This window comes from Crocuta crocuta, unplaced genomic scaffold, assembly GCF_008692635.1.
Source record: "Crocuta crocuta isolate KB4526 unplaced genomic scaffold, BGI_CrCroc_1.0 scaffold431, whole genome shotgun sequence".
Lineage (NCBI taxonomy): Eukaryota > Metazoa > Chordata > Mammalia > Carnivora > Hyaenidae > Crocuta > Crocuta crocuta.
The window spans coordinates 2,053,994-2,071,652 of record NW_027528859.1 but is presented as its reverse complement, the minus strand read 5'-3'; the positions used below and the strand labels follow the sequence as shown (position 1 = coordinate 2,071,652).

The 17,659-nt window shown below is 50.1% G+C and overlaps 1 protein-coding gene across 4 annotated transcripts in view; it reads right to left on the bottom strand.

Moving 5' to 3' along the window:
* The window catches only part of TBC1D2 (TBC1 domain family member 2), a 48,931-nt gene that overhangs the window by 22,003 nt on the left and 9,269 nt on the right, over positions 1–17,659 (bottom strand). For 3 of the 4 annotated variants that reach the window (XM_077756106.1, XM_077756107.1, XM_077756108.1), the window contains exons 3-5: positions 15,479–15,626; positions 10,208–10,341; positions 5,971–6,161 (exon numbers count right to left, since the gene is read on the bottom strand). In XM_077756106.1, coding sequence (XP_077612232.1) covers positions 5,971–6,161; positions 10,208–10,341; positions 15,479–15,626 — 473 coding nt within the window. The remainder of the gene's footprint in view (positions 1–5,970; positions 6,162–10,207; positions 10,342–15,478; positions 15,627–17,659) is intronic. The other variant, XM_077756109.1, reaches the window with a different exon arrangement.

Below are 17,659 nucleotides of genomic sequence, written 5' to 3'. Positions count from 1 at the left end.
TGGGAGCGAAGGTGAACCACTGAAATGCAGTGATTTACTGAAAGAGGGAAGCAAGGGTATTTGTGGGGACACAGAGCAGAGAGCAAGGACTTCCCTGGGATGGAGGTGAGGGAAGACCATTATATTCTACAGAACGGCAGAACAGTTTAAACTGATTTGTGAAGAATAAGGAGGGCCGGATACGGCCAAGCAGCAAGTAGGAGATGAGCGGTGGAAGGGCTTTCCATACATGCTGAGTCAAGAGCTCGAGTCAAGAGTTCAAGCAAAGGCCCAGAGGAAGGAAAGAGCCTGTGTGGGGCTGTGGGCATCGGTGGGTGTGGCCAGAAGGTGGGTGGGGAGGTGGTTGCAAACCAAATTGGAATGTTTGGAATGAACTAGCTTCTCAGGTTCTGCTGAGAGAGCTCACCATTCCTGTGGTTCCAGGAGAAGCTGACACCATTTTCTGGTTCAGTTGCAATGTGGAGATTACCCTGGGAACTGCCAGGCTAAACAACCAGCAGACACTACTGTTCAGACTTGTCCGAGGCGGGTGTCTTTCTGCCAGCTTTGGGAGAGTCAACTCTGAAGCCCGTTTCATTATATCTAGCTGCCTCCCCATTCCTACATCCAGCCCAAGAGGCCCTCCTCCCATCCCAGATGCCCCACAAGAGAATGAGACAGGGAGAAAGGAACCAGGGAAGGGACGGAGTTGGAGCAGGAAGCACGAGATGAGGAGTGCGAGTGGACCTCGGATTCAGGAAATCTGGAGGCTGGCAGGCCCGGGGGAGCCCACCTGGTCAAGTCGCCTTGCTGTGAGTGCGTGAGGACACTAAAGACCAAGAAGGGAGAAGGAAGAAGACTAAAGGGACTTGGTGGATCCCCCCCCAGGTGGGAAAACACACCATAAGAGAGGAACCCCAACTCCTGATCTAGGGTCTTCCACTTCTCCATGATGGGAGGTTAATAGATTTTGCACTGAAACACTTCTTCCAATTTCCTTAAAAACAGAAATAACCCATGTTCGTAGCAGCATTATTCACACAGCTCCCAAGAGATGGAACAGCCCACATGCCCACTGATGGTGAGGGGTAAACAAAATGCCGCATATACAGATGGTGGAATATTACTCTGCCCGAAAAAGGAAGGAAGTTCTGTTACACACTATAACATGGATGAACCTGGGGCCATTATGCCACAAAAATGCACACACACACACACACACACACACACACACACACCATACAGAAATACTGAGAACAAAAAGGGAAGCCTGTGATACATCCTCTTCTGCAGCTCTGGGCCCTGTGATATGCTAAGGCACCTCTCCAAGCTGCCAGCATTGAGCAAGACCATTACTGCAACAGTGCAAGGGTTTTCCCTGTATGGACCCACAAATCCCTTATCCTACCCTCAAGGAGGCATATCCAGGTTGTTTCCAATCCCTGCAATTATAAGCAGTGCTTTAGAACCAATTCTCAGAAATAGAAGAGCTGAGCAAATGATACCTTTAATATATATATATACATATATATATTATACTTGATAATATATATATATGTATACACATATATTTGAGAGAGAGGCAGAGAATGGAGAGTAGGAGCAGAGAGGGGGAGACAGAGAATCCCAAGCAGGCTTTGCACTATCAGCATAAAGCCCAATGTAGGGCTCAAACTCATGGACCGTGAGATTATGACCTGAGTCGAAATCACGAGTTGGATGCTTAACTGACTGAGCCACCCAGGCACCCTGCTACTTTTAATATTTCTTAATCAAACCAATGTTTGGTCCATTTCCGACTTTTGATAACTGGCCTCAAACTGTCATTCAATTAAAAAAAATTTTTTTTAATTGCAGTGTAGTTGATTATTTAAATGTTTAAAATTCAACAAATCCTCTTTTAAAAATTAATCCTTTACCTTATTAAATAATGAGTCAATACTTTCATCACTCACTAAATCCAGGTGGATGGGCCCCACATTGCTGGGGATGGAGCACTGGACTGAGAGTCTGGCCCTCCAGCCACTGACCCCTAGGAGGCTGGGCGCCAGCAGGGTGCAGGTAAAGGAGGACTGGTTGCACTCCAGGTCCATGGAGGGGTATCCAATGAGGGTGTTTCAGATAAGTGAACTTCGGCTTTGTCATATGTAAAATGGAGATCGTGATCCCTATGTCTCAGAGAGCCACTTAAAGGATGAAAGAAAATGGGTGGCAAGTGTCCCTCCCCAAGCGGAAACACCCAGGCTCCCTCTTGACCCTCCCTCTCCACTGAAATCTTTGAACTCTGTATACAGGGAGTGTACACTGAGGTTTCTGCCTGGGGTTCTAAGGAAGTATGTGGTTGCACTTTGCCCCCAACAAGTTTCCTAAACAGATTACCCCGAGGGAGCTAATCTGACCCCAGATAGGGCCCGGGAGGGGTTCATCATTCCCGGCAGTCAACAGATGGCCAACATCACTACAAACAACGGGCTTCCATCTGCCAGAGCGGACAGCCTTCAGGCTGGGTGCAATTTTGTGAACGCTGAGAACCTGAGTCACCCGGCCAAGCAGCCATCTGGTGCTACCTCGGGGAGTCCAAATCTCTTGTGGGGCCAGCACCACGAGGGCCTGGGACAGATAGCTCAATGGGTACTGGAGTGGCCCTATAGTTTAATACGACACCAGATACAAGGACTGCGTTTGGGTTTTCTGAAGAGCACTTCTGGGGCTCATGTCTGATGCTGGGCTATACCTGGAGACCAGGGAGGAGGTAGTTGGGCTGGGATGAGTCCTGGGCCTGGGAGAACAGGCTCTCAGTCTTGGCTCTTCCAGCTGCGTGACCTCAGGCTGGTCACCTACCTTCTCTGAGATCCTTAAGCATGGCATGGTAAAAAGGGCAGAATCCCTAGAAGCAGAGTGTGAAACCTGTCTTGGCTGCTGGGAGGCCCTGGGCATCCGGAACCTCTCAGAACCTCAGTTTTCTCCTCAGGAAAAGGGGGCTGATAACTGTTGTATTAGAGATAATGCATGGAAAGCCTTAGCACAGAGCTGCGGCCACACTTAACACCACTCATGCGTGCTCTTATCTGCTCTTCCTTACCCAAGGACAGGGACCCAGTGTACCTCTGTGCCCTCCAGAGTTTGAGATACAGATTCTTGGAGAATCACTATCATTATTGGCAATGACCACCTGGGTGGCTGAGCCCGGACAAGACTCGCTTCCCCCTTCCCACGTCCCCCTGCACCCTCAGGCAGAAAGAGAGTACTCCCACTGAAGAGACACAGGAAGGCATCTTGCAGATGTGGGCCCAGGGAAGTCCAGAGATTGCTCCCCCAGCTGAAGAACTGGGCGCAGAGAGTCTCAGATGGACAGGGGCCCTCGGACTGCCATTTCTGTGTGTCTGGGGCACTGCTGGGCACTCCAAGGTTTTGCAGGCCAAAAATCGAGTTTTTCTCCTTCCCCTCTTTGGTTTTGGTATCTGGGTTGGAGTTAAAAACCCGAATCTGTAGCACTGGGGCGCCCCCCACCTAATGTGGGATGAAGACTTGACCCTCGCCCATCACCGCCATGCCACTCATTTCTTGGAGGTCATCATGGGCGCCCATCTGTCTTCACAGAGCCCCGCAGAGGAACGTGGCCTTACACTTCCTGTAAGGCCATTAGGAACCAACAAGGAGGTTGCTGCAATAACAGCTCAAAGCCTCAAAGCCTGCATCTGCTGGGCGGCTGCTGGGTGCTAGGCACTGGGCTTTACAAATCTGGACACAGGCCTCTCCAGTGAGCCCAGCTGTAACTCCACGTACAGAGGAGGAAGCTGAGGCTTTGCGAGGTTAAGAAACTTGCTCGGCCAGACCTGCGGTCAACACCGGCTGTGCTCAGAGTCTCCCACTTGTGAGAGATGGGCCGGAGAACACGCAAGACACTCATCCCATGAGTCAAAAGTGAAACTGCAAGACTTTCTCCCCATCTGATTGTCTGTCTCAGGCCAGGAGAGTGAACTAGTGAGAAAGTCCAGGTTCTTGGGGCACCTGGGTGGCTCAGTCGGTCAGGTGTCTGACTATGGCCTGGGTCATGATCTCCCAGTTTGTGAGTTGGAGCCCTGCGTCGCGCTCTGTGCTGACAGCTCAGAGCCTGGAGCCTGCTTCTGATTCTGTGTCTCCCTCTCTCTCTGCTCCTCCCCTGCTCGCACTCTGTCTCTCCTTCTCAAAAATAAATAAACGTTAAAAAAAAAGAAAGTCCAGGTCCTTTAATGCTTGAACAACTTCCTCCTGCCATTTTCACTCTGTCACCAGAGCTGTCAGCAGCCTGGGTGGGCCTTACTAATCTCCAAGAGCTTGCCTTCATTTACTGAAGAATGCACGGCACATTCTCCAGGGGCAAATCTCACTGAAATCTAGGTCTCCTGGGCCTCTCTCCTTCATTAGACAATTCCTGACGCCTTCGAAGCAAAGGCCAAGCCACAGGAGGCTGCCCATAATTCCTAGAAGGAAGGGGAAGGTGTGTTGAAGGGAGAGGCAGAGTTCACGTCCAGATTTCTTTTCCTGGCCAGGTTCAGCCTGGGACCTACCCTGTACCGGTCCAGGGGTTGGCAGCCGCTCCCGGCCAGCCGCATGCCCTCCGAGCTCTCAGGACCGCTGGCTGCCCCGCGACGGGAACGGGGATGATGGGAGAAGAGACAGCTGGGCTGCTAAGTGGCATCGGAGGGGACCTCACACACTGACGACACATGTGGGTGCTAGTGCGCTCACCGACTATCTCTGCCATGGGATGCAAGCCCTGTAGGGGCGGAGCCTGGGTCCCTTCTCACTGTCCCCAGCACCTAGGATGTTGTGTTCACACCACAGGTCCTCGGGAAGAACTTGGCGAAAAAACAAATAGGTTGAGGACATGCGAACGAATGAACTTCCTCCCTTGAGAACTTCAGTCACGGGCTGCCTCGTTACATGTTTCCGCTGACCAGCCAGGAGTAAAGCCTCTGCTACTGGCCTTGGTATCAGCTCAGGGCAAGAAAGGGCAGAGAAGGGCAAAACTAGGTAGGGAGAGCATTTTTCTGGGTTCTCTTCTCCAAGCACAGAGCGGCAGAAAGGAGGAGGAGACACGTGTAGGAAGGAGACTATTCACAGGTAAATGCAGTGTACCCCCACTTCCACAGGAGTTAGAGCCGGGAGACAAAGCAGAAAAAGACGCAGGGCAGCCAAAGCTCAAACATGAAAACCTGGGCTTTCTTCTCGGATGAAGAGAAGTGTGGGGTCTCAGTGGCGCCGGTGTGGCATCACCAGGCACAGCCCTTTAGGTTTTCAGTAATAAGCACGCTAACGTAACCATGTTTATCGTGCCTAAAAGAGCCCAGTGTTGGTTGCAGTCTCCCTCAGGCCCCGGCCATGGGACTCACTACTTCACAGAGACGCCCCGGAATGTGAACATGACTTACTCTTTGGGTTGCAGGACGGTTTGAATGCCTGTGTATGTGTGCAATCTGTGTTCTACAATGACCATGTGACTCTTTCTTTTTTTTAACTGCTATAATTACCTTCTCCATTAAGCCTAAGTCTTCCTGATCACTGTCCTTTGTCGGGCCTGGTTGAGCCCTAGAGCCACACAGAGCTGCCTGCTCTCTGTCCTCTGACAATTCTGCAGGGAGCTGCACTGTTAGCAGCCACCGGCAACTTGGCCGGCCCCTCCCAGGACCCTGCCTCCCAATCCCCTCCTCCAAATGCTATCCCCCTTTGCAGTGGGGACAGGCCGTGTACGGTCCTCCAGGAGGAGTCCAAGAGCAATTACAAAGTAGGTTCCAGAGACCTGCCCCTGAGGGCCTTCCGTCACCTAGTCTGAGTGTCACATGTCCTGTAGTAATCAACAGCACAGCATTTTCAACCACCAGCGGTTTGGCTGGTAAGGACCACAGACTGGCCTACGACCAGCCGGTCTAACGTACCAGGTCAAGTTCAAAGGCTCCGGGCCCAGAGGGGTCCACCGGAGCCTGGGGCCTCTCTGGGGACAGAGCTCACCTTCTGAGACTTGAGCTCCTTGGTGAGCACCAGAACCTGCTGCTCCAAGGCCACTGCTTTTTCCTGGGCGGTTCGGCTTCGTGTGAGGCCTTCGGCAAAGAGTGGGAAGGTGTTGTGCTGGCGCTTGGCTTTCTGAATGAGGTTGGCGGTCAGAGAAGACTTGGGTATAGGCTTTGGAGAATCCGCTGCATCTTTCAAAAGGAGGAACACAGAGGTTATGACCAGCGGCCTCAGTGGTTCTCAAACTCGAGCTTGCTTCAGAAGCCCCTGGAGGTCTGGCTGAAACACAGACTCTGGGACCTACTCCCAGCCTGTTCATCAATAGGCCTGGGCCAGGAATAGAGAATCGGCATTTCTAAGACATTCCTAGGCGATACTGACACAGTTGCCCGGGGCTCACACGTTGAGAGCCATCCGGCTGTATATTTATAGTGCACCGGCTGGTCCTTCAGCCCATCCTCTAAAGCGTGCCTGTCCCCTGCTCTGGGATCCCTCGCCTGCGTGGGCGATCTCCTGTGACACTGCTGGTGCAGGCTGCCCTCTCCTCAGGCACAAGCCCTGCCGGGATGTCTTGTTTCTTATTTCAGGATCCCGCTTCCACCCTCTGGGCAATTTCCAAAGTACGCAGAGCTATTCATAGACAGGAGTATGGAGGATCTGTACTCTGCAACCTTGCCGCAGAGAGTAACTCCAACTCTTGTTTGCTTCCTTTTAATTAATTAATTTGAGAGAAAGAGAGAGCATGAGCGGGGAAGGGGCGGGAGAGAGAGGGAGAGAGAGAGAGAGAATCTTTTTTTTTTTAATTTATTTCTGAGAGGGAGAGGCAGCGTGAGCAGGGGAGGGTCAGAGAAAGAGGGAGATACAGAATCTGAAACAGTCTCCAGGCTCTAAGCTAGCTGTCAGCACAGAGCCCGATGTGGGGCTCAAACCCACGAACTGTGAGATCATGACCTGAGCCGAAATCGGATGCTTAGCCGACTGAGCCACCCAGGTGTCCCGAGAGAGAATCTTAAGCAGGCTCCACGTTCAGTGTGGAGCCCGACATAGGGCTTGATGCCACGACCCTGAGATCATGACCTGAGCCGAAATCAAGAGTCAGATGCTTAGCCGACTGAGCCACCCAGGCACCCCTCTTGTTTGATTCTTATTACAAGCTAACTTAGGACACCTGTTTCGCACAGTTGATCACCCCAAGGGTACACAGTTCTTTTATTTCCTCAGGAGCCAGGAGCAGCAACCAATGGCTCACCGGCCAAATCCAGCCCACAGCCTGCTTCTGTAAATAAAGTTTTATTGGAACACAGCCACACTCACTTGTTTGTGCCCTATCTGTGCCCCGTTCCCTCCATAAGGGCAGAGTTGAGTGCGGCAATGGAGACCGTATGTTCCACAGCGCCTCCAACAGTTACCGCCTGGCTCTCTGCGGAAAACATGTACTGACTTTCTTATTTCATTTCATTTTTATTTTATTCTTAATTCAAATCCAACATCAGAGTCACTCACCCATTCTGTCTTGTTCTGCCTTGCCTCCAGTCTATCCTTCAGTAAAGGGTCTGCCATCAGCCTGCATCCGGGGATATTTTTTTTAAATGTTTTATTTATTTTTGAGAGAGTGCAAGTGGGGAAAGGGCAGAGAGAGAGGGACAGAGGATCTTAAACAGGCTTCACGCTGACAGCAGCAAGCCCGATGCGGGGCTCGAACTCACGAACTGTGAGATCATGACCTGAGCTGAAGTCGGACGTTCCACCCACTGAGCCATCCAGGTGCCCCATGCATCCAGGGACATTTTAATGGCCTGATTATGTGGTCAAGAGACTTTTGAGAATTCTTGTTTGACATGGTATATACATGTCGTGCTTGATATAAGGTCTCAGAAGAAGAAATTCCCTCTGCGTACAGTGCAAGAAAAAGCTTTGCTTTTTCCAAGAAAATATATGTTATGGACACTGGAAATCACCTAACACTTGCATTTCCCTCTTTGCCTTGGCTGCTGAGAAGCTCAGGGGCACGCTGTTGCCCACTCTTTGCTACTTTATAGGATCTTATCTTGATCTCATTTTAATTTCCTAACCCCAATTACTCATTTACTTTCCCCTGGATGTGTATTTTAATAAGCTGTCCCCAATCCTCTTGGGACTAGGGTGTTAACTGTAAGGATGTGGTATGGGACCCCAGGCGAGGGCTTCGAGGGTGAGCCAAGTAATTCAGCACATTTCTTCTGGGGCCAGTCAAACAATCTGGAACAGAGAAGAAACTGCTCTAGTAGGTAATGGAGGCCAGAAACTCCCTGGCCTTGGTGGGTACAAGAACAGAATGGGCTTGTTCTAGGCTTGAAAGAAATCCAGTTGTGCTGCATAAAAACCAGACCGCAGAGCTCCAAAAAATGCAATGCCTCTTTCTCTTTCCTGCCACGGGGTATAGAAGAGCAGGGGGGCTCCCTGTAGCCCTGGGCCCTCTGATAACACTACTGTCCACTAACCATGAGGACAGGCAAGGTAGGGGTCAGTACGCCCATTCTGCAGTTGGAGAAAACGAGGCCCAGGAGGGTAGTTTTCAATCAGTGCTGTAGGATTTCATTGGAGTGCGGCAGGGCTGACTGGGAGGGAAGGGGTGGGGAGCCGAGGGGAGCCCAGACTCCCACCCTTGCCTCAAGTCTGTTGTGTATATTAGATTTTGTTTCTGGGGGTCAAGGAGTCATGGCGATAGAACTGCAGTTTGAAAAATCAGTGGTTTAGAAAATGAGGTCTCAGGCGGTGGTATGGGGCCAGAGTGCTGGGCCTGAACCCTAGCTCCGCACCCACTGTGCAGCCATGAGCGAGTCGCTTCGCTTTTCCATCCTCAGTTCCGTCATTCAGTAAACGGGAACAACAACGCTATCCAATAAGCGCTCAGGATGTTGGAAGGGTTAAAGGGGTTACTGCAGGTGAGGTGCATAGTGCACACGGAGGAAGCTCGAAAAGATTCTGGTAAGTGACAGGAGCCAGTCAGTCCTGAAGGCCCACATATTGCAGACTCCATTTATACAAACAATCCACAGCAGGCAAATCTACAGAGACAGAAAGTCGAACGGTGGTTGCCTTGAGCTGGAAGATGCACGGTTTCCTGTTGGGATAATACGCATGCTCGAAAGTTGATTATGGTGGGGGGCGCCTGGCTGCCTCAGCCGGCTAGGCCTCTGATTCTTGATTTCTGCTTGGGTCATGATCTCACGGTTCGTGGGTTTGGGCCCAGCTCTGTGCTGACAGTGCGGAGCCTGCCTGGGATTCTCTCTCTCCTCCCCTCTCTCTGTCCCTCCCCACTTGTGCTCTTTCTGTCTCTCTTTCAAAATAAAGAAACTTTAAAAAATAAAATAAAATAGACAATGGTGAACTGTATAGTCCAAATGGGTGAACTGTTTGATATGTGAATTATCTCTTAATAAAACTGTTACCAAAGGGAAGAGTGCGTAGAGCGGCCCTGGCACAAAGCACATGCCAGATGTAGGTGCTGGTTTTATTCTTGCTGATCTGATAGAGCACCGATCCCCTCTGGGACTGTTCGTTGTGACCCGCGGGGCCTCACCAGACACTGCTCCAAAGGGGAGCTTTCTCTGGAGTCACTGCTCCGCAGTACAGGGGTCCCCCTCCCAACTCCAGAAGCCCCCACGGGGCTGCCTCAGCTGCTCTTCTTCCATTTCTAGGTTACAGTATGTCCTGGGGGGGAGGGCGGGAGCACCCATGCTAATTGCAAAAGAAGCCCAATCCCCGTGATGGCACGGGCCACTCACACATTTTGTGAGATAACAGAGTGCTGTGGAAGGGCCAGGATGGATGCTTCTTCAGGCACGGGTCTGATTTTGATCAGCCCACACAGGCGTTTTCATATCGTTTCCTTATAAATTAAAAAAAAAAAGTACTAAAGAAGTGAGAAATATTTTCTTTCATTACTTCAAGAATCACAGCAGGAGCGTCAGTCTGGGAGGACGAGGAAGAGTTCCGGAGCTGGGTGGCGGCGGTGGTTGGCGTGAGTGTGCCCAAAGCTCCTGCGCTAGACACTTACAATTGGTTCAGAGGGTAAATTTTATGCATATTTGACCACAATGATATTACTAAAAGAAGGAGTCATCACTACCAGGCCCACAGGAACCAGGAAGAGTGGCCCGATTGACACACAAAAGCGTAAATGCTGGTTTTCGGGGAGGAAAGAGGGCACTCGCTTGGTCTCTGAAGGCACAGCTCAAACCCGGGCAGGGCTCACCTGGGGTGCTGGGGTCAGAGGGTAAAGGCTGCTCTGCCCTCTGAGGTTCCTCACTCAGTGGAGACTCTTCCCCTGGAGGTCCGTGGCCCGTTCCTTGGGCCTGCCTGTTGCCCCGAATATTGTACATTGTGTTTCTGAAAGGAAAACAGAGGAGAATGAGGCTACCATCCTGGCCCCCCCCGCCCCTCCCCCCTGCCGTCGCCGGAGCCCAGGCTGCGTGCTCAGCCCCAGTCATGCCCGGCGCCGCCCGCCGCACTCCAGGCCCCCTGCCAGATGCACCCGCTCCCCACGCGCCTCGCCGGTCCTCTCGTGCGCTCACCGCACTTCCCGCCCTCCACACGTGATGTGGCTCATCAGCAGTAGAAGCTTGATTCCCCCACCCCCAAACCCACTGCCGGAGCCCAAGTTCTATGGAGCGCAGGCATGTTTGCCTGTTCTGTTCACTAAACTATTTTGTGTTTGTGTGTGTGTGTGTTTTTAAATGTTTATTTTTGAGAGACAGAGAGAGACAGAGTATGAGTGGGGGAGGGGCAAAGAGAGAGAGACACACACAGAATCTGAAGCAGGCTCCAGGCTCTGAGCTGTCAGCACAGAGCCTAACGCGGGGCTCGAACTCAGGAACCGTGAGATCGTGACCTGAGACAAAGTCAGATGCTCAACCGACTGAGCCACCCTGGTGTCCCATAATATTTTGTTTTTTAAGTTTATTTATTTTTGAGAGAGAGATAAAGACAGAGAGAGAGCACATGCATGCATATGGGCAAGGGAGGGGCAGAGAGAGGGAGAGAGAGAATCCCAAGCCGACTCTGCACTATCAGCACAGAGCCCAATACGGGGCTCAGTCCCACCAACTGTGACATCATGACCTGAGCTGAAATCAAGAGTCAGACACTCAATGGTCTGAGACACCCAGGTGCCCCCATTCAAAGACTCTGAATGCCTAGCACAGCGCCTGCAACATTGAGGGCGCTTACAGTCTATGTGCCGAATGCATGCTGAATGGACTTGCCGAATTAACTCTCCTGAAACCTTCATCTTGTTTTGTAACTATTGCTTAAAAATCATCAGTGGCTCCCTACTTCTGTTGAAGAAAGTTCCAAACCCCTCCTGGATCCTTCTCTGATTGCTCTCTTTCCCCACGCAGATCTATTCTCCTTGTGACCTTCACTAATCATTTCCTGGTTTCCAAGGAGCTTACTGCTAAATTAAGAACAAAGAAGAAATTAGAATTCAGCATTCCGAATGCTTGACTTTGAAATTTGGTCTTTGATTCTTTTGCTCTGTTGTTGTTGATGCTGTTGTTGTTATTATTATTATTATTATTATTAAGTTTTATTTGTTCATTTTGAGAGAGAGTGAGAGAGAGCATGAGTGGAGGAGGGGCAGAGAGAGAATGAGAGAGAGGATCCCAAGCAGGCTCTGCATCATCAGTCCAGAGCCTGACAAGGGGCTAGAACCCACAAACCGAGAGAGCATAAGCCAAAATCAAGAGCTGGATGCCCAACCGACTGAGGCCCCCAGGCACCCTGTTGTCTGTTGTTATTAAGATTCTATTGTAAGGGGGGCACCTGGGTGGCTCAGTCGGTTAAGCGTCTGACTTTGGCTCAGATCATGATCTCACAGTGCGTGGGTTCGAGCCCCGCATTGGGCTCTGTGCTGACAGCTCAGAGCCTGGAGCCTGTTTCGGATTCTGTGTCTCCCTCTCTCTCTGACCCTCCCCTGCTCACACTGTCTCTCTCTCTCTCTCAGAAATAAATAAAACATTAAAAAAATAAAAAAAAAAGATTCTATTGTAAGGTATCTCTGACTCCTAGACCTAGTCACCTCCCCTCCCCAGTTCTTACTTTCCTCATCTACAAATAAAAGGGTAGTGGTCATATTAAAAAGAAAATGGTGGTCCTGAGGAGCACTATTTACTGAGTACCGCTTTCTGCTGGGTCCTGTGCCGAGCCCCATTACGTGTATCTCACAAATCACAGCCACACAATTGGAGAGGACTCAGGAACACTTTCCTATGGCCAGAGGCGCTGGCTGGGTGGGTGACCATCATTGCTGCCTACACGTCCCCTTGCCTCCCCTATGTATCCAGGTGCTCAAAGCAGTCATCTCTGGGAGAGGAGAGGGTACAGAAACCCCAACTGCAGGGCAGCAAAGGGCCTTCTAAGCTCTAGCACACATCACCTCTGAAGACAGATGCTCATTAACTACTGACACAGCCCAGATGGCCACTGCCCAGCTGAACTGTTGAACTTGGAAGAGGTATCTCCATTTCATAAATTTATTGACCTTGCACCGAGCAGTTGATAGGTCATTTTCAGTGTAGGATTGGCTCCAGGTCTGAAGGACCTGGTCGGCTGGGCGGAGTGGCCATAAGACTTGCTCTGGAGGGATAACCCTGGGCAAGCCGTTGATCCTCCCAGAGCCAGGCTTTCCTTATCTGCAGTGGGGATGAGGATCATGTCCACAGCAGACAATGGCTGGACCCTTCCATGGGCCAGGTGCTAAGCTAACACTAGTAATTCAACTTGTTTAATCCTCCCCCCAGCCCAGCAAGGTACTAGTACCACCTCCATTGTACAGAGAGGAGAACTGAGACTCAGCAAGGCTAAGTAACCAAAGCCACAGAGCTCATAAGTGGGGGACTTGAGCATTAGACCTGAATGTCTAACTCCATGGTCCGAGAACTTAGCCATTATGACACCACCTCACAAGCTGGTCCAGACAACTCCGTGCCAGTGCCAAGCACCTAGTACAGTGCTCTGGAAGCACCCGTACTCCCTTGCCTGGAGTATGACCCGGGCTCATGGCAGATCCCACAGCAAGCAGTAAGAACAGCCAGGGCCCGGGCCCTGGGAGACAGAAGCAGGCGCGATCTTGCGGGGGCTCGCAGCAGCCCAGGGCAAGTAGCCCATAGCTTGCACTCACATTTTCTGTGGGTTATTACAAATGTCAGGACGGAAGTAACCAACTGATCCTCTGAAACTTCCTTCCCTTCTGTCTCTGCATGTTCTCTCTTCAACTTCTGCTCTTCATGGCAGTCATTAGGCACAGATCTGGCTTAAGTATGGTGAGCCCCCACTGGGTACACCCTGGCGGGATGGCTGGATTTCTCGGCCCCTCCTCTTCCACAGCAGGCTCCCAGCATACCCAGTTCCCTCCAGCTCCGCCTGAGGGATGCTCCCCTGCAGGGGACCCTCTGTCCACTCACGCCAGGGGGCTCACCTCTCAAATTTCTCTCTCCAGCTCAGATCTCTCTCCTGAGTTTCCAAGTCCTTCCATGCATATGCCTCTCAGGCCATTTCTACCCCCAGCCAGCAGGCCCTAAAGGACACTTATTGTCTTTCCCCAAAACCCTGCTTCTCTCCTGGGAGCAGCATCACCACCCCCCTAGTGACTTGAGGGAATTCAAATGCGGAAGCCGAGGGGAAATTCTGTAAATGAGCCACACAGAGTGAGGGGTCTCTAATCCAAGTCCAGGGAACAGTCTAGTCTGCTTCCTAAGAGGTCCCTGTCTGTCTGAAGTCCACAGGGAAAATAAGCACCCCCAACAGGATCAGTATCGGATACAGTTTGAAATCCCAAAAGCTTCCTTCTCTTTGGTTAGATAAATGATAATAGCAGCAAACAATACTTATAAAGTGGTAAGCACAGTTCTAAAGCAATTTGTATGCATTAACCCATTTAACTCCCACACTAATTTGTAGGGCAAGCACTATTGTATTCACTTTCACTGACAATTTAAGTGAAACACAGAGAAATCAAACAAGCTACCTAGGACAGCACAGCCTATGACTGGTGAAACCAGGATACAAATCCAGGCAGTTAGCCTCTAAAGTTCAGGCCATACCGCTATCTTCTTATAAACTATTTAAATCAGATCCTGCTAGTGGGAAATTGTATATATAATACATGAATAATAAATGAAAAAGTAGCTGAGAAATGATCAACGTACAGTAAATTACACATGTTAAAAGTGAATTTATTTTAAAAAATTTTTTTTGATGTTTTTATTTACTTTTGAGAGAGAGAGAGAGACAGCGTGAGCAGGGGAGGGTCAGAGAGAGAGGGAGACACAGAATCCGAAGACAGGCCCCAGGCTCTGAGCTAGGTGTCAGCACAGAGTCTGACGCGGGGCTCGAACCCATGAACGATGAGATCATGACCTGAGCTGAAGCCGGACGCTCAACCGGCTGAGCCACCCAGGCGCCCCATGTTAAAAAGTGAATTTAAGGGGCGCCCGGGTGGCTTAGTCGGTTAAGCGTCCGACTTTCGCTCAGGNTATATATATATATATACACACACACACACACACACACCATGGAACATTATTCAGACATAAAAAGAATGAAATCTTGCCATTTGCAATAACATGGATGGAGCTATAGAGTATAATGCTAAGTGAAGTAAATCAGTCAGAGAAAGACAAATACCATATGATTTCACTCATGAGCAAAGGAAAAAAAGAGAGCGAGAGAGACAAACTAAGAAATAGACTCTTAACTACAGAAAACAAATTGATGGGTACCAGAGGGGAGAAGTGGGGGTGGGGGGGATGGGTGAAATAGGGTATGGAGATTAAAGAGTACACTTACTGAGATGAAAAATAAAATAAAACTTGGGTAAAAAAAAATTAAAAAGTAGGTCGCAGGGGTGCCTACGTGGCTCAGTTGGTTAAGTGTGCCACTTTTGATTTCCTCTCAGGTCATGATCTCATGGAGTCGTGGGTTCAAGCCCCACACGAGGTTCTGCATTGGCAGCACAGAGCCTGCGTGGGATTCTCTCTCTCCTTCTCTCTCTGTCCCTCCCCTGCTGTGGACCTGTACACTCTCTCTCTCTCAAATTTTTTTTTAAAAAGTAGGTTGTATAAGTCACTCTGGGGAAAAAAAAAGCTAATAATTTGATGTGTTTCACATCTGAAGACACTGTGACACTGTCATCACATTACACTCAGCATGACCTCAGTTATGCATATACATGTACAGAAAACGCAGAGGAAAGAGATATACCACAAGCTAAGAACGCTGTACAGGATCATAGGTAACTGAAAACCTATATCTTTCTAGATTTCTAATTTCCTAGAAAGAATATGCACTACTTTCACAATCAGAAGCACACATGTAATATTTTAAAGGGCCGATGTGATGAATTAGAAACAAAGCCCCTCTCCCTCTCTCCGGGCCCACCTCCCTGCGGAGATCACACCGGATCACTGCAAGCTCCAAAAGAGGGGCTGTCTGCAAGGTGGCCGGCCCTCAGTCCCACTGCACTTACTGTATTTCAGTTCCCAGATGCTTGAGAGAAATATTCTGAAGGGCGGAGGGCACGGCAGGTGCCGGCTGCGAGGCAGCTGCCACACCCACGAGCCCGGGGGGTGTTTGCACAGGGCACAGGAACCCGTCCAGCTCTGCTTCCTCTTGCTCTGGGGAAGAGAGACACAGGGCAATCATTCATCGCTGCATCTGGGCATATGAGACAGGGGTGCGCTGGGCTCGGCTCCCACTGGGAGCAGGGGGGAGTTGGTGGGCTGCCTGAGCAAGCCTTCCTTGCAGGTTGAGAGCAGCCAAGGAGGCAGGCTTTTCATTAAATGTTCTCCCAGGGAAATGACGCATCTTACTGAGAACGTCTTCCTGAAAACCTCACTAAAATACGTAGAACTGCTGATACTTCTACATCTGAGGGTCTACCCTAAAAACATTACCTGACATGCAGACAAAGTTTTATGAACCAAGAGGTTTATCCCAGCACCTTCTGGCCTCACACTGGAAATAACTCCCTCAAACTGGAAGTCAAGTTCTGGGGAGGGGTTAAATAAATCATGATACCTTCCGAAAGTGGAATATCAGCCATTTAAATAATAATCAGCCATTTAAAACAACACTAACGAAGAATGCTTAAAACTAAGAGGTACAGGGGCGCCTGGGTGGCTTAGTCGGTTAAGCGTCTGACTTTCACTTGGGTCATGATCTCGCGGTTCGTGGGTTCGAGCCCCGCGTCGGGCTCTGTGCTGACTGCCAGCTCAGAGCCTGGAGCCTATTTCAGAGTCTGTGTCTCCCTCTCTCTCTGACCCTCCCCTGCTCATGCTGTCTCTCGCTCTCTTTCCTAGAAATAAATAAAAATATTAAAAAAAAAACCTAAGAGGTACAGGTGTGGGATATAAAAACAACTAGTAAAAAACTTGGGTTAGAGCATGGTCTCAATTGCAGACAAAAAGTCTCACAGAAATACACTGTGGTATGGACACAGGTCAGAGGTGCATGGTGGGACCAGAAGCAGGCTGCCCTCATTATCGCTTTGTGTTTTTGCCCAAAGTGTCTACACTAAACATGAGTTATTTTTCATAAACAGAAAAATAATGTCTATTCAGCAAAAGTAGAAGTTTATAAGCAGACTTTATCACAAGGAGGCTTTAGGGCCACAGTACGTAGTACCAAAAAGCAAGGTGGGGCATTGGTATTATTATACGATCTGAACTACATTTAAATAAAAGGCAAGCGGGGGGGGGTGTCATAATGTGATGTGAACACTGGCTGTCGCTGGGTGACAGGATTATGGCTACTTTTTCTTCCACTTTTCTACTTTTTGTAAATGTTCTGCAATGATTCTTATACAGTGAGTGCTTCAAAACATTTAACGTTAAGGGACATTTCAAGGCTAAGGAAACATTATTTGAGGTAGAAGAGAGAGGAGGTGAAATATTTAGAAGTTAGCTTTGAGCGTCACAAAAAGCAGAGGAGAATCGAGGCCACCTGCTGGGCGGCAGGATCTGGACCAGGCAGCTCCTGAGACACCGAGGGCAGCAGTCGCCTTCCACAGGAGCCTCTTACAGAGAGGCTGGAAACGTAGGCGGAGAGGGAACTTCACTTTTGCATTCCCTTTTCAAACAGGGTGCAGGTGCAAAAGCACTGAATGCAACCGCCAGGGCCGTGGGAGTTGTTCTGTCTCCTCACAGACAGACTTTGTAATCAATATATTTAATTCCTAATAGGCTCGGTCACATCCTGCAGAGGGCTGGGACTTGGCAATGCCAAGTCATTCTTTTGAGCTCCTCTCTTTGATTCACTCTCTCACCAAACACTTCTGGCATCTGCCCTGAGGTTTCTGGTGGAGCTGGAGAAAGTTAATCAATCTGTAGGAAGCTCCCAGCTTAAGGAGCAGGGAGAAGTGTGCGCTTCAGGCAGACCAAGTGAGCAGAAGCTGGAGGGCAGGCCAGGCGAAGTGCAGGGGAGGTCTGGGAGATGGAGACAGATGGTTTCACTGCAAGTCAGGAAGACTTCCTGGAGGAAGGGCACTGGAGCAGGGCCTGGAGGGCTGGAAAGGATTTTGACCTGCTGAGGGCGTCGGGGAGGATCTTTCTGAGTGTGTAAGTACAGGCAGCAGCGAGGGGTTCCAGATCCAGAGCAGAGGATGCGAGGAGGGAACAGAGGGGTGGGGCTGGGAAGGACAAATGGACGG